The sequence below is a fragment of the Camelina sativa genome, chromosome 15, assembly GCF_030686135.1.
Source record: "Camelina sativa cultivar CO46 ecotype springtype chromosome 15, ASM3068613v1".
In the NCBI taxonomy this organism is placed as follows: domain Eukaryota; kingdom Viridiplantae; phylum Streptophyta; class Magnoliopsida; order Brassicales; family Brassicaceae; genus Camelina; species Camelina sativa.
Genome location: NC_141894.1, coordinates 6,349,022 through 6,363,929, shown reverse-complemented (window position 1 = coordinate 6,363,929; position 14,908 = coordinate 6,349,022). Strand labels below are relative to the sequence as shown.

Here is a 14,908-nt window from a genome sequence, read left to right as displayed (position 1 = left end):
CCGCCTCAATACAGTTGAGTACAATCTTTTTCGTTTTATTATAGACTTTAAATTCTTGGGGTTGGTTATTTTCTTGTAAAAAAAAAAAATATTGGCAGGAAAGAACAAAAATCACGTGAACACAACACACTGCTTTGGTCTCTGGGCTCAATAATATACTGTAATATAAACATCGACCAAACTAGTCAGGTGGATTTCTATGGAACATAAACACATCTTGTAACTCTAATTTATTATGCTTCCAAAATGTTTTGTTTCCTCTAAGCGTCAAACTAAGAATTATAGAGCTTTTTTTATAACTTGTTGTAGTATATTTATTTTTCATTAAGTCCTTCTAATCTAACTTCTAATCATATGACAAACTTCTGGTAAGATTCGTTGTTCAATTTTATCCAAAGAAAAATAAATGTTATTTTGGTCAAAACATTTTTACATGTATCTAACAACTAATCAAACATTGGACAAAAATATCATAATGGCTTATCCTTATTCTGATTAATAAAAAGTTTTAAGTTTATCCTAATAAGATTCTAAACACGAGTGAACTCAAATACATGTCGAACAAGCCAAGGACCCACGTCTGTTTAGTGTTAGCTTTTACCAAATCCAAAATGACGTGAAAAACCTTACTTTTGTTTTGACGTCAAAGAGATGGAATCATCATACCAAGATTTTAATAATAATCGACCAAATATGTTATCCCAGTCAATACATATTTAGATTTGAAAATAACCCGTGAACGAAACATATGAAATCTGTCACCTGGAAACATAACTGCACCTACCGAATATATATGTTTTTATCTTTCCTCTTCAATTTCTTCTAATGGACAATATCTATATGAGAAAATTAAAAATCCCATCTACTCTTGTAGTTTCAAACACTATCACATTTAATTTTTAGCAAAAGCATACAGGGATAGTAACGTAATTAAACAAAGCAACAAAGAAAAAAAAGAGACAGTGCCTCCAGCTCACTAAAACACAACTTCTTCTGCTTCCTTCCTCTGTGTACACACTAGGACTACTAGGGTAAACCACAGTCTCTCCTCTCTTTCTCCGCTTCTGTATCATCAATGTGGTACCCTCATCAACCTTCTTCTTCTTCCTCCACTCACTAACCAAATCCACAATCAAAAACCCTACCTTTCTCCGTCAATGGCTTTCTTCTTCTTCTTCCTTATCCTCTCGACTCTTCTTTCCCCATCTTCTTCTTCCTCTACCAACGACCTAAACTCCTTGACTTACATCATCCACGTCGACCACGAAGCTAAACCTTCAATCTTCCCAACTCACCGTCACTGGTACACTTCCTCACTCACCTCACTCACATCCACCACTCCCTCCATCATCCACACATACGACACCGTTTTCCACGGCTTCTCCGCAAGACTCACTTCACAAGACGCTGCTCAGCTTTTAAACCATCCTCATGTCATCTCCGTTATCCCCGAGCAAGTCCGTCACTTGCACACCACTCGTTCCCCTGAGTTTCTTGGTCTTCGGTCCACCGACAAAGCGGGTCTTCTAGAAGAGTCCGATTTCGGGTCGGATCTTGTAATCGGAGTAATCGATACGGGTATTTGGCCCGAAAGACCAAGCTTTGATGACCGTGGTCTTGGCCCTGTTCCCATTAGATGGAAAGGCCAATGTATCGCTTCTCAAGATTTCCCTACAACGGCTTGTAACCGTAAACTCGTCGGAGCTAGATTCTTCTGCGGCGGTTACGAAGCAACCAACGGGAAGATGAACGAAACGACTGAGTTTCGCTCCCCGCGTGACTCAGATGGACATGGAACCCACACTGCTTCGATCTCCGCCGGCCGTTACGTTTTTCCGGCGTCGACGCTCGGCTACGCTCGCGGCCTCGCTGCTGGTATGGCTCCGAAAGCTAGACTCGCCGCGTACAAAGTCTGTTGGAACTCCGGCTGTTACGACTCCGATATCTTAGCTGCTTTCGACACCGCCGTCGCTGACGGTGTCGATGTCATCTCTCTCTCCGTCGGAGGCGTCGTGGTTCCTTATTACCTAGACGCAATCGCCATTGGAGCTTTCGGAGCTATTGACAGAGGTATCTTCGTCTCTGCTTCCGCCGGAAACGGAGGTCCCGGTGCTTTGACGGTGACTAACGTTGCTCCGTGGATGACTACAGTCGGAGCAGGAACAATCGATAGGGATTTTCCGGCGAATGTGAAGCTCGGTAACGGGAAGATGATTTCAGGTGTTAGTGTTTACGGTGGACCGGGTCTGGATCCGGGTCGAATGTACCCGTTAGTTTACGGTGGTAGTTTACTCGGTGGTGACGGTTACTCTTCGTCTCTGTGTCTCGAAGGCTCGTTGGATCCGAATTTGGTTAAGGGAAAGATCGTTCTTTGTGATAGAGGAATCAACTCTAGAGCAACCAAAGGTGAGATCGTGAGAAAAAACGGAGGCTTGGGGATGATTATAGCGAACGGTGTGTTCGACGGCGAAGGTTTAGTCGCCGATTGCCACGTGTTACCGGCTACATCTATTGGTGCTTCTGGTGGAGATGAGATACGAAGGTACATCTCTGAATCGTCTAAGTCTCGTTCATCGAAGAAACCAACGGCTACGATTGTTTTCAAAGGGACTCGACTTGGGATACGACCTGCTCCGGTTGTTGCATCTTTCTCTGCTCGTGGACCTAATCCAGAGACGCCGGATATTCTTAAACCGGATGTAATCGCACCCGGTTTGAACATTTTAGCTGCTTGGCCTGACCGGATTGGTCCATCGGGTGTTTCTTCTGATAACCGGAGAACGGAGTTCAATATTTTGTCAGGTACTTCAATGGCGTGTCCCCACGTGTCCGGTTTAGCTGCTCTGCTTAAGGCGTCTCATCCGGATTGGAGTCCTGCGGCGATAAGATCAGCATTGATGACAACGGCTTACAGGGTTGATAACCGTGGTGAGGCTATGATGGATGAGTCCACTGGCAATACATCTTCGGTTATGGATTATGGTTCGGGTCATGTTCACCCAACCAAAGCTATGGATCCGGGATTGGTTTACGATATAACATCTTATGATTATATCAACTTCTTGTGTAACTCTAACTACACGGGAGCCAACATTGTGACAATAACCCGTCGCAAAGCGGACTGTGATGGTGCGAGACGAGCGGGACATGTTGGGAATTTGAACTACCCGTCGTTTTCAGTCGTGTTTCAGCAGTATGGAGAGATGAAAATGTCGACACATTTCATTAGGACAGTGACTAATGTAGGCGACTCTGATTCGGTTTATGAGATTAAGATTAGGCCGCCGAGAGGGACTACGGTGACGGTTGAGCCGGAGAAGCTATCGTTCAGACGGGTCGGGCAGAAACTGAGTTTTGTTGTTAGGGTAAAGACCACAGAGGTGAAGCTGTCACCAGGAGCGACAAGTGTGGAGACTGGTCATATAGTTTGGTCAGATGGGAAACGAAATGTGACAAGTCCCTTGGTGGTCACTCTTCAACAACCTTTGTGAAAGGGTTTTTTAGGATTTGGTGACCGGGAAAATTCTGGTCTCCTTTGTTATAAATGATGAAGGAAGATCATAAGTTGTTGTTGTTGTCGTCGTCTATGTGATCTGTAATATAAAAAATTGTATCTTTTGTTGTTAAGTAAGATGCAGCATCTAAGGAATGTCCCATTTTTGTGGAATCTAATATCCTTGCACTTGTGATGTGGGCTTTGAGTGAGGCTTGTAAAGCTTAAAGCTCCAAGCCCACATTGACGCACTTCAATATTTTTTTTTTCTAGGCGAGTTGGTGAGCCTGAATGACTCTACCCATTTATAGAACCTGAGAAAGGTTCACCAACGAGCACCAAAAAAATCCGACTCTACCCCATTTATATAAACATGGCTATCACAAAAGAACAAGGCTTCAACACCAAGAGCCTAATTGGAAATTAGAATCCCAACAGACAGCTGAGCTTAGGATATACTATTACATAGGAATATAAAAAAGGATTATAGAATGATAATTCGATTAATAGCCTAAAATAGAAGATGTACGTGTTTGCAGGTGAGTGTGTGTAGTTTACTTTACTGGTAGTAGTGGCAGACAGCAATATATTATGTTTATGGGTTAAAATAAACACTTTTAGATTTGTGATTGAAATATTCGATTTGGAAGCTTTCTAGATTTTACAGTCAATATAAAATAAAGGCTTTTATGCAAAAAAACCCTCCAAATAATTTTTTTACAACTTTACCCTCCAACTCAGGAAAATGTAGGTCAATACCATCAAATCAAAAGTCATCCGCAATATAACACCCTCGAACGTGTATAGATTTTGTAAACTGTGTATGTCTGTATATGAGTCTTAAAACTACGTCGTTTCTATATTTTAAAATTAAAGAAAAGGGTTGCAACTGAGATTCGAACCGTAGACCTTCATAACAAATTAAAACATGAACAACCACTAAGCTGCAACAACATTCCAGAAGAAGCGGACCAAAGAACATATAAAACCTCTGATGACGGAGATTTCGTTGCTCAAACCCCTTCTCCGTCCGAGCACGGTAGCTTTGGCTACGATAATTTCTCCAAATGTCAGCCACCGGTGGATTCTCCTCTTTTAATGGTGATGGAGCTTATGGATCTGAGAATCCTGCTCTTCCTCACCTAACCAAGAGTTTTCCTCTGTTTCGAGTTTCCTCACGCGAATGATGCAAACGGAATTGACGGTGGCAGCAGGGACGATCTTTGCTTCCGATGGTGTGGTTTCTCCAGATCCAAATGAGATGAGGGAGGAGGGGTTTCAACGCCGTGACAGCGCCGATTCGTGTTCCAATTCAGCTAGTTTACGCAGGGGCGATGAGATATATATATGTTGGTCTGGTAGGTAAATAAAAGTTGACGCAGCATAGTGGTTGTTAGTGTATGGGCCAGTCGTGCGGGTCTTGGGTTTGAATCTCAGTTGCAACCCTTTTCCTTATTTTTAAAATATAGAAACGACGTAGTTTTAAGACTCATATACAGACATACACAGTTTACAAAATCTATACACGTTCGAGGGTTATATTGCGGGTGACTTTTGATTTGGTGTTATTGATCTGCATTTTCCTGAGTTGGAGGGTAAAGTTGCAAAAAAAATTATTTGAAGGGTTTTTTTGCACAAAACCCTAAAATAAATGCAGCTCAGCTCACCTACCAGTCAAAAAAGATAAAAAATAATTCAATTACCTTTTCCTAACAAAAAGATAGAATTAAAATTGCGCATTTTAACTCCTTCTTTATTTTTATTTTTTGTGTATATAATTTCGATATTTAAAATTTGAGTGCGTATGATACATGTATCTCAATCTCATATAATAACGAAACAAGAAATAATTGCAGGATACGGGATGGGGGTAGCATTCAAAACTTACATCATCTTCTGTTTCTTGAGATCAGCTATTTTAGGAGCTTTGTCTCAATCGAACCAAAAAGATAATGGTCCTACCTCTTTTTTGCATTCTTAACTTTATCTTCTGTATGTACTCTTTTTTCTGGATTTACTATACATACCGACGTATATACAGTACACTAAAATACAATACATTATTATCCCGAAGATAAATCACGAAAAAAAAACAAATAAAGGGTTTTGTCCCAAAAAAAACAAAACTAATAAAGGGTGATTTATTGTAAACATGTTAAGAGACTCCGGATAATTTCAATAAGGAGAACTAATGATATGCAATTAACAATAAAATAGATGAAGATATTAAAGTTTAGAACTATGAATATGCGCGTAAGTGTGGTGTGGTACAATACAAAGGTAGGACCAGGACAACGCAAAGCCTTGTCGTAAAGTCCACTTGCTCAACTTGTCTTTCTTCTTATCTCTCCCTTTTTAAAATATCAAGAAACATCGTCTAACACAAACACACGCACATAGATGATATATGATCTCATTTTCTAGTTTTGCTACTCCATGATAATTTCAACTAGGGATGGGGTTCATTTATTTTAGATTCGTCAAGATAGTATGAAATCTCAACAACAAATCATTTGATTGGTTTGTTTACTTGCTCGAAAGTTGGCAATTCTGTGGGAACTGCTAGAAGTATTAAACATTATAAATATCTACACATTTTGTACTCCCTCTGTATCATAATAGATGATTTTCTAGAATTTTTTCTTGTATCACAAAGATTGAATTTTATCAATTAATGCTAAAAAATTGTAAATTTCAAGAACTATTAAATGAAAATATTAAAGTTTAGTGAATTATTATTGGTTAATAGTTATAATAAATGTTATTATAAATAAATAATACATTTATATTTAAACATTAAATGTTTTTCTTAATTTATGTGAAAATCCTACCACATCATCTTTGTGATACAGAAGGAGTATTTTACTGCTAGAAGTATCTCTATCTATTTTAGAAATATTTAGACCGTTTGTGTTTATTGTTCAATAAAGCGGTCTATATATAAAAAGTATAACTTGTCATTTCTTTTGTCAATATAATTCCATGTATATCGGTCTCTGATTTTTTTTTTAACAAATAATAATAAAATTATTAAATAATGCATGCATCTAATTGTCAAAATAATGCATGCATCTAACATGATTCCCTGTGCACAGCCTCCTTTATTTACCGTGGCATGTCACGCGGTAACACTTGGTCTTCTCTACAGTATTGTATTTTCTTTACTTTTCCTGATTTACATGAAAGTTTTATACGACTTATGTATGACTCAGTATGACTGACTCTTCTCACATCAAAGTCAAAAAGAGTTAATTTAAACCTCATAAGAAAAAGTTCGGTAACTAGTTTTTGACATTTGTAAGGACAGTCAAAGATAACAAACATAGGATTCAACTTACCGTCTATTAACTTATTTTCTTGTAGAACCATATATTAATTAGGACCAGGCAAGTTTATTGTAAAGATTAAAATTTGTAGTTTGTTAAAATTACTTGACAAGTGTCATAACATTGTCAACATAACCAAGATCTTTACTAAAAACAGACAAAAATTGACAAAATCTATATCTCTAACCCTATGCTTTTTATGTGGGCTCAAATAAATATCAAAGTAAAATATTCTTATTAATAAAGATTAAAGAATACAATAATATATATCTTAATGGTCATTGTTATTCATAATTATCTCCCATATATAGTGATTACACATATTAATAGAATCTACACCAAATTGTAAAATTATTTATATTAATCACCCACCTAAACCAATGACAATTAACCTTATAGCCATTACGAGTCGCGAGTAAGGGTATAATAGTAAAGAAGCAAACTATATAATATACGACGCACCCTTTCTCAATCTTTCTGGAGAGAGTAACAAACAGACCATCATAGCAAGCAGAGAAAACTAAAAAAAGAGAACCCCAAAGAAAGATAATATTTACACTTTCTCCCCAAAGATTCTATTTCTGATCATTTACACCCCTGAAAGAGCAAAGCCGCCATGTGTGGAGGAGCTATAATCTCCGATTTCATACCGCCGCCGAGGTCCCGCCGTGTCACGAGCGAGTTTATATGGCCGGATCTGAAAAACAAAGGGAAAGCTTGGAAGAAGAGATCGACGAAGAAGCGATCCGATTTCTTCGATCTGGACGATGAGTTCGAAGCTGACTTCCAAGGGTTTAAGGATGATTCGTCTTTTGATTGCGATGTCGATGATGTCTTCGGAAATGCGAAGCCTTTTGTCTTCGCCGCAACTACCAAACCTGTAGCTTCTTCACCTGCCTCCGCCTTCGTCTCCTCTGGTATGTATTTGGGGATTGATTGATTCAAAATCTCAGCTTTATTTGAATGGGTTTAATGTGTTTATCTCTCTATCGTATGTTGAGTGTTCCTTTAGCCAAAAAGTAAAGATCTTTATATACTTTTCATGGTTTCTGGGGGTTAAGGAACAAGAGATAGTCTTTTTGCTTGGCTTCGTTTGAACTCTTTAAAAAAAGTCAAAATATTGAGAATTTTGTCATATATTGTTATTTGACTTTTTTTTGTTTAATTATGTTGATGAAATGATTTAGATCTTCTGGATCTTTGGTTTTCAAAGGCTTTTCTTTGTGTCTATAGCTTTGATTGTTGTTTGAAGTCTTTGGAATTGGTTGATCTCGTTGGTTTTGTTACCATCTGCAATCACTATGTTGAAAGATGCAGTTTTGTTTTATGTATGTGTTTGACTCTGGTTTATGATATGGTATTATATAATTGTGTAATTGGTTATTGGTAAAGTTTTGTGTTCTGATATGAGTCTCTGAAGATTCAGTTCAGCTAAGGATTGATCTTGTGTGTTTTGTCTTCAATAATAGGTTCAGCTTCTGCCAGGAAAATTGTAGAGTCAGATGGCCAAGCTGAGAAATCTTCTAAGAGGAAGAGGAAGAATCAGTACCGTGGGATTAGGCAGCGTCCTTGGGGCAAATGGGCAGCTGAGATTCGTGATCCAAGAAAAGGCTCCCGGGAATGGCTTGGAACGTTCGACACAGCTGAGGAAGCAGCAAGAGCCTACGATGCAGCAGCACGCAGAATCCGCGGCAGCAAAGCTAAGGTGAATTTCCCAGAGGAGAACATCCCCCAGAAACGCCCAAGTGCTAAGACCAGTAGTCTTCAGAAACCAGTGGCTAAACCAAACCAAAGCCCAACATTGGTTCAGCAGCAAACACATTTGAGTCAGCAGTACTGCAACAACTCTTTTGATAACATGGTACATGACTCTTTTGGTGATATGAGTTTCATGGAAGAGAAGCCTCAGATGTACAACAATCAGTTTGGTTTAACGAACTCGTTTGATGCTGCTGGAGGTAACAACGGATACCAGTATTTCAGTTCTGATCAGGGCAGCAACTCATTTGACTGCTCTGAGTTCGGGTGGAGTGATCACGGCCCCAAAACACCAGAGATCTCGTCAATGCTAGTCAATAATAACCAAGCTCCTTACATTGAAGAAAGCAATGCAGCCAAGAAGCTTAAACCTAACTCCGAGGACGGGATAAGCCACAATGATGAGTCTGATGATCTGATGGTATACCTTGACAACGCCTTATGGGACACTCCACTAGAAGTGGAAGCCATGCTTGGCGCAGATGCTGGTGCGGTGACACAGGAAGAGGAGCTATGGAGCTTAGATGAGATCAATTTCATGCTGGAAGGAGAGTTTTGAAGTGATTGATGGTTCCTTAGTTTGTAAATAAAGCTCTGTGTTGGTGAGTTTGATATCCCTTCTGAAGTAAATTTTGTTAAATCCTGAAGACAAATTAGTGTTTAGTGTTGGTTACTTGATCTTCTTCTGACTTGTTTGTCTTTTGTGTACAGATTTTGCTGTTGTGGGGGATGGTACAAGTCACACCTAGCGCTTGTTGCATTGGTATCTTATATGAGTCCCTCTCTTCCCATTCTCTTTTAATTTTTCTGAAATAAAAAAGGTGTGATGAAGTATATAGGAGAGTATAAAATATCATCTAATGAGTCTTGTATGTTCTCTTCATTTTTGTCTTTCTGTCTTTTTAAATGACACTTTTTAGTAATCTTCTGATCTCTCTGTTTTTATATTTGTTGTAGCGTATCATCATCACTCTCGAATGCGTTATTTTTGTTTTGTAACCCCCCAAACATATTTAACATTATAATAAAATCTATTTGGAACCTCTCTTATTTCTTACTATGAATTTTCTTTCTCTGACTAACAGAACTTTGCTTGGTTGATATATATTGAGAAGAGAAATGCTTTATATATAAATCAGTTTTGAATAATGCGAACAACTTTCAGTTTTAATCTGGTGGTTCACTTTAAAAGCAAAAAAAAAGAGAAAGAAAGATTCTTCGGAAACAAAACAATAGTGTGATTGAGTGAAAATTAAGGAAACATGATCAAGGCCACTGCTCAAGTTGTCGAATGACGAAGCGGCGGTTTTAATTCGAAGCTGGTTTAGATTCGGTTCGGTTCGGTTCAAGGCTTCATTGATTCATTCGTATTAAAAAAAGAAAAAAATCGGTTTAGGAGGTTCTTAGGTTCGGTTCAATGCGGTTTCGTTGTTCTGAATTTCTGATCATAAGATGTTGCTGAAGTACTGTATATAACCGGAGAGAGAGACGGAGAGCTTTTATATTTTGTTTGCTCCTCTGATGAATTCAGCTCAAGAGGTAAGCGACAGTGGAAAGGTTTCTCAGTAGCCGGCTAGCCGCTCGAGCTCTTGCCGATAAATGGAAAGCACATAACCAATCGTTTCCTTCCATATGGTTCCTCTGATCAATCGAACTTTACTTCTTTCAAATCAGGTTAACAACGATCAACACTATTCAACCTTGTTTTCTTAAGATTCTTTCGTCTTGTTCTTGTATTATTCGCATAAAGAAGGTTACTTGTCGCGTCATTCTCAGCTCACTTGTAATAAGCTCGCCTAATGTCACTGCACCTTACAATCTTTAAACACTGTTTCGGCTCTAGACGTTTTTAATGTAAACGGTTTTTTTTTTTTTGTATATCCTCGTTTCGGTATGAAATGGAATTCGAGTGTTACAGCTTACAACAACAACCATTTACTTATTTCACAAAGAAACAGAACAGGATTAGGGTTTCTAGATTTCTTGCGCTGGAAGATCGGACACAGGTTTACCTACGAGATCCCTTATATTCACCGGAGAGACGACATGTTTGTCTCCAGAATAAAACAAATTAGCGATTTCTTTATCAGTTTTCTCAGTGTTGTGACGCCCGTCGAAGAACAGAAACGATTTCTGGTAGCTGCAGAGCTTTGAATGCACGTTGCTATAACCGCACCCGAATGCATTTCTCGATCCAGTACCACAGCAAGAAGTCATTGTATCAGTATATCCTAACCATAAAAACCACAATTTCATTTCGAATGATAACTAATACAACTTAATCCAAATGTCTACAGGAGATAAAAACTTTCTTTCAATGATTTAATTACCGTGGAGTGATGGTTCATTGATCCTCCGGAGGATTTCACCGTTGAAATCAAAGAAGCTGTACCGTAAGCCACGGTATGGTACGGTCATCGCATGGAGCACACGACTAAGCCTTTCATTGTGCGTTTTCACCATGAAGTTAACCATCTCCATACAACTTTCACCTGTCTTTAACTCTTGTCTCACTATCGGCAAGCAACCAAGCGGTCCCAAGCTCTGTACCGCAAACTTCCTCGCCCCACCTGACTTGTATAATTTCTGCATACATCCACAAAAATTTCCTACTACAATCAAAACTTGTAAAGACTATAGACTAAATCTGGACCGGTCCATGTTAACTATAAGGGTATTGGAACAAGACTATAATACATACCATGAGCTCTCTTGATATCCTAGAGAGAACGTTGGCTACATGAGCAATCTGCTCCACAGGATTAGCATTTGGATGATCCTTTTCGAAATTCAAGTAATCATCAGCTCCAATGTTCAACATGTATATAGCTTCTGCTCGTTTTTTATCCGTCCATTTCTTATGCAACTCTACAAATTTCGAAATCTGTTCTCCAAAATTCATCTGCCAAAAAAAAACCCAACAAGACTGAACACATATAAAAATATTACAAAACCATGGTGAACTAAAGATTGCTTACAGTTACAGTCTTGGATTGAGATCCAAGAACAACAGCTCCAGCCATAGCGAAGCTTGCTCCTCGAGAAAGATCGGCTTTTGGATCAAGTACCGGAGGGATTGGTTCACGTTGACCAATCAATCGACCTAGTTATGCAATTAGATCTTGAATCAATATAACAAGAATTAACCCTTAAATAAAGCGTAAGACTTTTACGTCTATAGTTGTATATTTATACCAACGAAGTCTGGGACAATGAGGCCGTCAGACCAACGACCGGTTGGATCATCGACGGAGTCACCGTAAGGCCAGGCGGTGGCTGGATCGAACTCCGAGGAGAAGAACTTCGTGTTGCCCACATCGTAGGAAGAGTCGCCGAAAGTGAATAAGAGAGGGGGCTCGCCGGAAACGATCACCGGAATACTGGCGAGTGTAAAATACGTAAATAGCGCTAAGAAGAAGAGTGACTTATGAGGGTTCTGTGCCATTTTTGGAAAGGTTTCAGCTTTCAGTCTTTTTGTCTTCTACTCTGTTTCCTCTGTTTTGTAGTGTTAACTGTCCCTTAAACTTATGTGATATACCAAACCGAAATTAACTCCGGTTTGATTATCTTTTCTTACTCTTGAAGAACAGAAGAAGTCAACTGGAACTAAAACCAAAAAGTTTAAGTCAGAGATAAATCATAAATGCGAGGATATCCAATTTATACTGTATTTAATAGCTGTGGTTACCAAGGTGGGAACATGGAGCTTGCAACATTACCAAGGTAGGAACATATCATAAACTCACTTTACAAATCTTCCAACTACCCTTGTTTGGGAAAATTCACCAAAGCCATGGTGTCTTAATAATAATCTTGGTAGAAATCGCTTATCTTGTAGTAACAAAAGTAATCACAATGAAGGCAATTTTAAGATTATATTGAAATTAATGGTGTCGTTATCTTGGCAACAATCGTACATCTTGTAACAAAAGTAATCACAATCGTCTATATACCTAACTTGCATTCATATGACTTTATAATGAAGAGAAAAGTATGGAAGAAACGTTAGATTGAGATACACGTGAAAGTGAAACTCGGACTTATTTTTAATTAAGTACCAGATCGAGAGCAATAATTGTATATCGAAAGTGCTTCACAAGAAAGGAAACTCGAGTTTCAATTTAGTACTAGAGATTGCAATATCTAATTATTTTAATTTCTAATTATTATTATTATTATTTTTTTGATAATCTAGGTATCCAAAGTTCAGTGGGCCTTGACTAGCCCACTAGCCCGAAGGTTTGGCGTTCCGAAGGCAGCAAGAGTGATAGTATATGTATCTCTGAACGATTCTGCTCAAAGTGATCCGTTTTATTAGGCATAGAAACCGGCGTAGGAGTCCTCCTGAGAGGAGAGACGACGACGGGTCGAAAACGTGTTAGGTTCCCAAAACTCACGCATCTTCTCTCCGGTTGGGTAGACGATGAGCTCACGTATATTCATAGGTTGGATCACGTTAAGGTTGGCTGAGTAGAGAAGATGGGCGATTTCTTCCTGCGCTTTCTCTGAGTTGTGACGTCCGTCGAAGAAGAGGTAAGCTCGCTGGTAGTCACATAGCTTTGAGTGGACGTTTCCTTTTCCGCAACCGTATGCATTATGTGTCCCAACACCGCAACACGATGCGTTTGATACGTAGAATCCTATACATATATGTATTCAGGCATTAATTTTTGTATCAAACAAAAAAGAGAATTCTTATAGATTATCATCACGGAAACTTTGGTCGAGTGAATGATCTTACGGTAGTTGAGATTTCTCTGTGTTCTACGAAGAATAGCGTTGTAGAAATCGAAGACAGCGAACTGAAAACCGTCAATGTCGGGGGAACTAGCAAAGTCGTTTAGCATCGGACCGATCTTTTCATTGTGTTGTTTGGCCAAATCGTTGAGTAGCTCGTAGCAGTCGTTGCCGGTTTTGTAGTCTTGCCTCACGATCGGTAAGCAGCCTAATGGTGCTAGCAATTGAACCACAAATTTCCTCGCCCCCAAATTGGTCAACGACTGTAATTATATAATCAAATCAATTAAACATACAATAGACAACAATTTTTATTGGTTTGTCGACCACTTACTCTAATGTCAGTCTTTAATTGGCTAGTGACGGAAGTGACAAAAGCTTGCTGCTTAGTAGCGTCTGCATCGGGATGTTTCTGGATGTAGTTCAAATAATCTTCCGTGCCAATGTATATCATAAACAATGACTTTTTGATGTAATCAGTGGTCCAATTTGATTTCATACTTTCGAATGTAGTCACTTGTTGACTCAGTGTCATCTAGATACACAGAAAAAATATAAAACAATTTAATTCCTTCTTATTGATTTTACTAATACAGTATATGTAAAAAAGCTAAATTATATAACTTTAGTCTTTATAGCAAAGTAGACTTACAGATTCCACCGGACTCCCAAGAATAGAAGCATCGGTGACAGCAAAACTAACTCCACGTGTAACATTAGCGTCCGGTTTAAGCGCCGGTGGGACTCCGTTCGGAATAGACATGAAATCAGCTATAATCATATATACCATATATCTTGTTTAATAACCGATATACTTATACAGTATACAAGTAATATACCGATCAATTAGTGCATGCGTGAAACCAACAGAAAAATATTCGAAATCTGAGAGTAATAAGAGCGTACCGATAAAGTCAGGGACGATGTGGCCATCGGAAAACTTGCCGTTAGGGTCGTCACGGGATTTGCCGTAAGGCCATTTGGTTTGGGCAGGATTTTTGTCCTTGCTGAGAAACACTTTGTTTCCGACGTCATAGTAGGAGTCTCCGAACGTGAACAACGCTACGTTGGGAACGCCCTCGCCGGCATAGACGAAGATCGGATTGTCGAAGATGGTTAATATCAGTAACACTCCCAAAATACTCACGAAATTACAATTGTCTGCCATGTCAATAATTATTAGTGAAGTGAGGAAGATTAGTCCGGTGGTGAACTTCACGTACAGTTCACTTGGTCATATTTATATTGCATAGGTTGGTAAATTTTTGTTGAGTAAAATGTTACGGTTTAAAAAAACAAAAAAAGTACACAACTACAAAGTAAAAAAAAAAACAATCTAAACTGCACCTTAGAATTAGATATGAGGCCATGTTATTGCCTCTAAATTTCTATCTGTTTGAAAAAGAAAAAAATTCTAACTCATGTCATTTGTTATCTAATTAATTTACTTGTAAGCAAAAAAAAAACAACAATTATATGATTAACATATCTACTTAAAGTTTTTCTGTTTCAAATTTAAGTTATTTTCAAATGATACTAAACATACTATTCAGTAGTCATGTTTCTTTAGTTTCTTCGCTACTATTCCCATCCG

General features: G+C 38.6%; 4 protein-coding genes across 5 annotated transcripts; 2 read left to right on the top strand and 2 right to left on the bottom strand.

Annotated features, from left to right (window-relative positions):
- Positions 1-763: 763 nt before the first annotated feature.
- Positions 764-3,667, top strand: LOC104745700 (subtilisin-like protease SBT1.5). Its single transcript, XM_087487794.1, has one exon. The coding sequence runs from the start codon at positions 1,158-1,160 to the stop codon at positions 3,489-3,491; it is 2,334 nt and encodes a 777-aa protein (XP_087343920.1). The 5' UTR covers positions 764-1,157; the 3' UTR covers positions 3,492-3,667.
- A 3,541-nt stretch (positions 3,668-7,208) lies between these two features.
- Positions 7,209-9,620, top strand: LOC104745698 (ethylene-responsive transcription factor RAP2-2). Its single transcript, XM_010467012.3, has 3 exons — positions 7,209-7,736; positions 8,289-9,179; positions 9,289-9,620. Exons 1-2 carry the CDS (start codon positions 7,436-7,438, stop codon positions 9,134-9,136), a joined length of 1,149 nt encoding a protein of 382 aa, XP_010465314.1. The 5' UTR covers positions 7,209-7,435; the 3' UTR covers positions 9,137-9,179; positions 9,289-9,620.
- Positions 9,621-10,423: 803 nt separating this feature from the next.
- On the bottom strand, positions 10,424-12,526 carry LOC104745699 (GDSL esterase/lipase At3g14220). Its single transcript, XM_010467013.3, has 6 exons — positions 12,266-12,526; positions 11,773-12,183; positions 11,556-11,680; positions 11,279-11,479; positions 10,908-11,163; positions 10,424-10,808 (listed from the first exon to the last, which is right to left on the bottom strand). Exons 2-6 carry the CDS (start codon positions 12,020-12,022, stop codon positions 10,552-10,554), a joined length of 1,089 nt encoding a protein of 362 aa, XP_010465315.1. The 5' UTR covers positions 12,023-12,183; positions 12,266-12,526; the 3' UTR covers positions 10,424-10,551.
- A 73-nt stretch (positions 12,527-12,599) lies between these two features.
- On the bottom strand, positions 12,600-14,522 carry LOC104745697 (GDSL esterase/lipase ESM1-like). 2 transcript variants are annotated; one of them, XM_010467011.3, is made up of 5 exons: positions 14,221-14,522; positions 13,967-14,085; positions 13,649-13,849; positions 13,319-13,577; positions 12,600-13,217 (listed from the first exon to the last, which is right to left on the bottom strand). In XM_010467011.3, the coding sequence occupies exons 1-5, from the start codon at positions 14,480-14,482 to the stop codon at positions 12,892-12,894; spliced, it is 1,167 nt and encodes a 388-aa protein (XP_010465313.1). In that variant the 5' UTR covers positions 14,483-14,522; the 3' UTR covers positions 12,600-12,891. The 2 variants fall into 2 exon arrangements, with proteins under 2 accessions (XP_010465313.1, XP_087343921.1); XM_087487795.1 differs by having other exon boundaries at positions 13,649-13,726; positions 14,221-14,518.
- Between the last annotated feature and the right edge of the window lie 386 nt (positions 14,523-14,908).

Excerpts from the sequence above, each read along its gene's own strand:
- LOC104745700 (XM_087487794.1), top strand. The coding sequence starts at position 1,158 with ATGGCTTTCTTCTTCTTCTTCCTTATCCTCTCGACTCTTCTTTCCCCA.
- LOC104745698 (XM_010467012.3), top strand. The coding sequence starts at position 7,436 with ATGTGTGGAGGAGCTATAATCTCCGATTTCATACCGCCGCCGAGGTCC. Across the intron at positions 7,737-8,288 it reads CTCCGCCTTCGTCTCCTCTG|GTTCAGCTTCTGCCAGGAAA; the intron begins GTATGTATTTGG and ends CTTCAATAATAG.
- LOC104745699 (XM_010467013.3), bottom strand. The coding sequence starts at position 12,022 with ATGGCACAGAACCCTCATAAGTCACTCTTCTTCTTAGCGCTATTTACG. Across the intron at positions 11,164-11,278 it reads GGATATCAAGAGAGCTCATG|AAATTATACAAGTCAGGTGG; the intron begins GTATGTATTATA and ends GGATGTATGCAG. Across the intron at positions 10,809-10,907 it reads CAATGAACCATCACTCCACG|GATATACTGATACAATGACT; the intron begins GTAATTAAATCA and ends TTTTATGGTTAG.
- LOC104745697 (XM_010467011.3), bottom strand. The coding sequence starts at position 14,482 with ATGGCAGACAATTGTAATTTCGTGAGTATTTTGGGAGTGTTACTGATA. Across the intron at positions 14,086-14,220 it reads CATCGTCCCTGACTTTATCG|CTGATTTCATGTCTATTCCG; the intron begins GTACGCTCTTAT and ends ATATGATTATAG. Across the intron at positions 13,578-13,648 it reads AATTAAAGACTGACATTAGA|TCGTTGACCAATTTGGGGGC; the intron begins GTAAGTGGTCGA and ends ATATAATTACAG.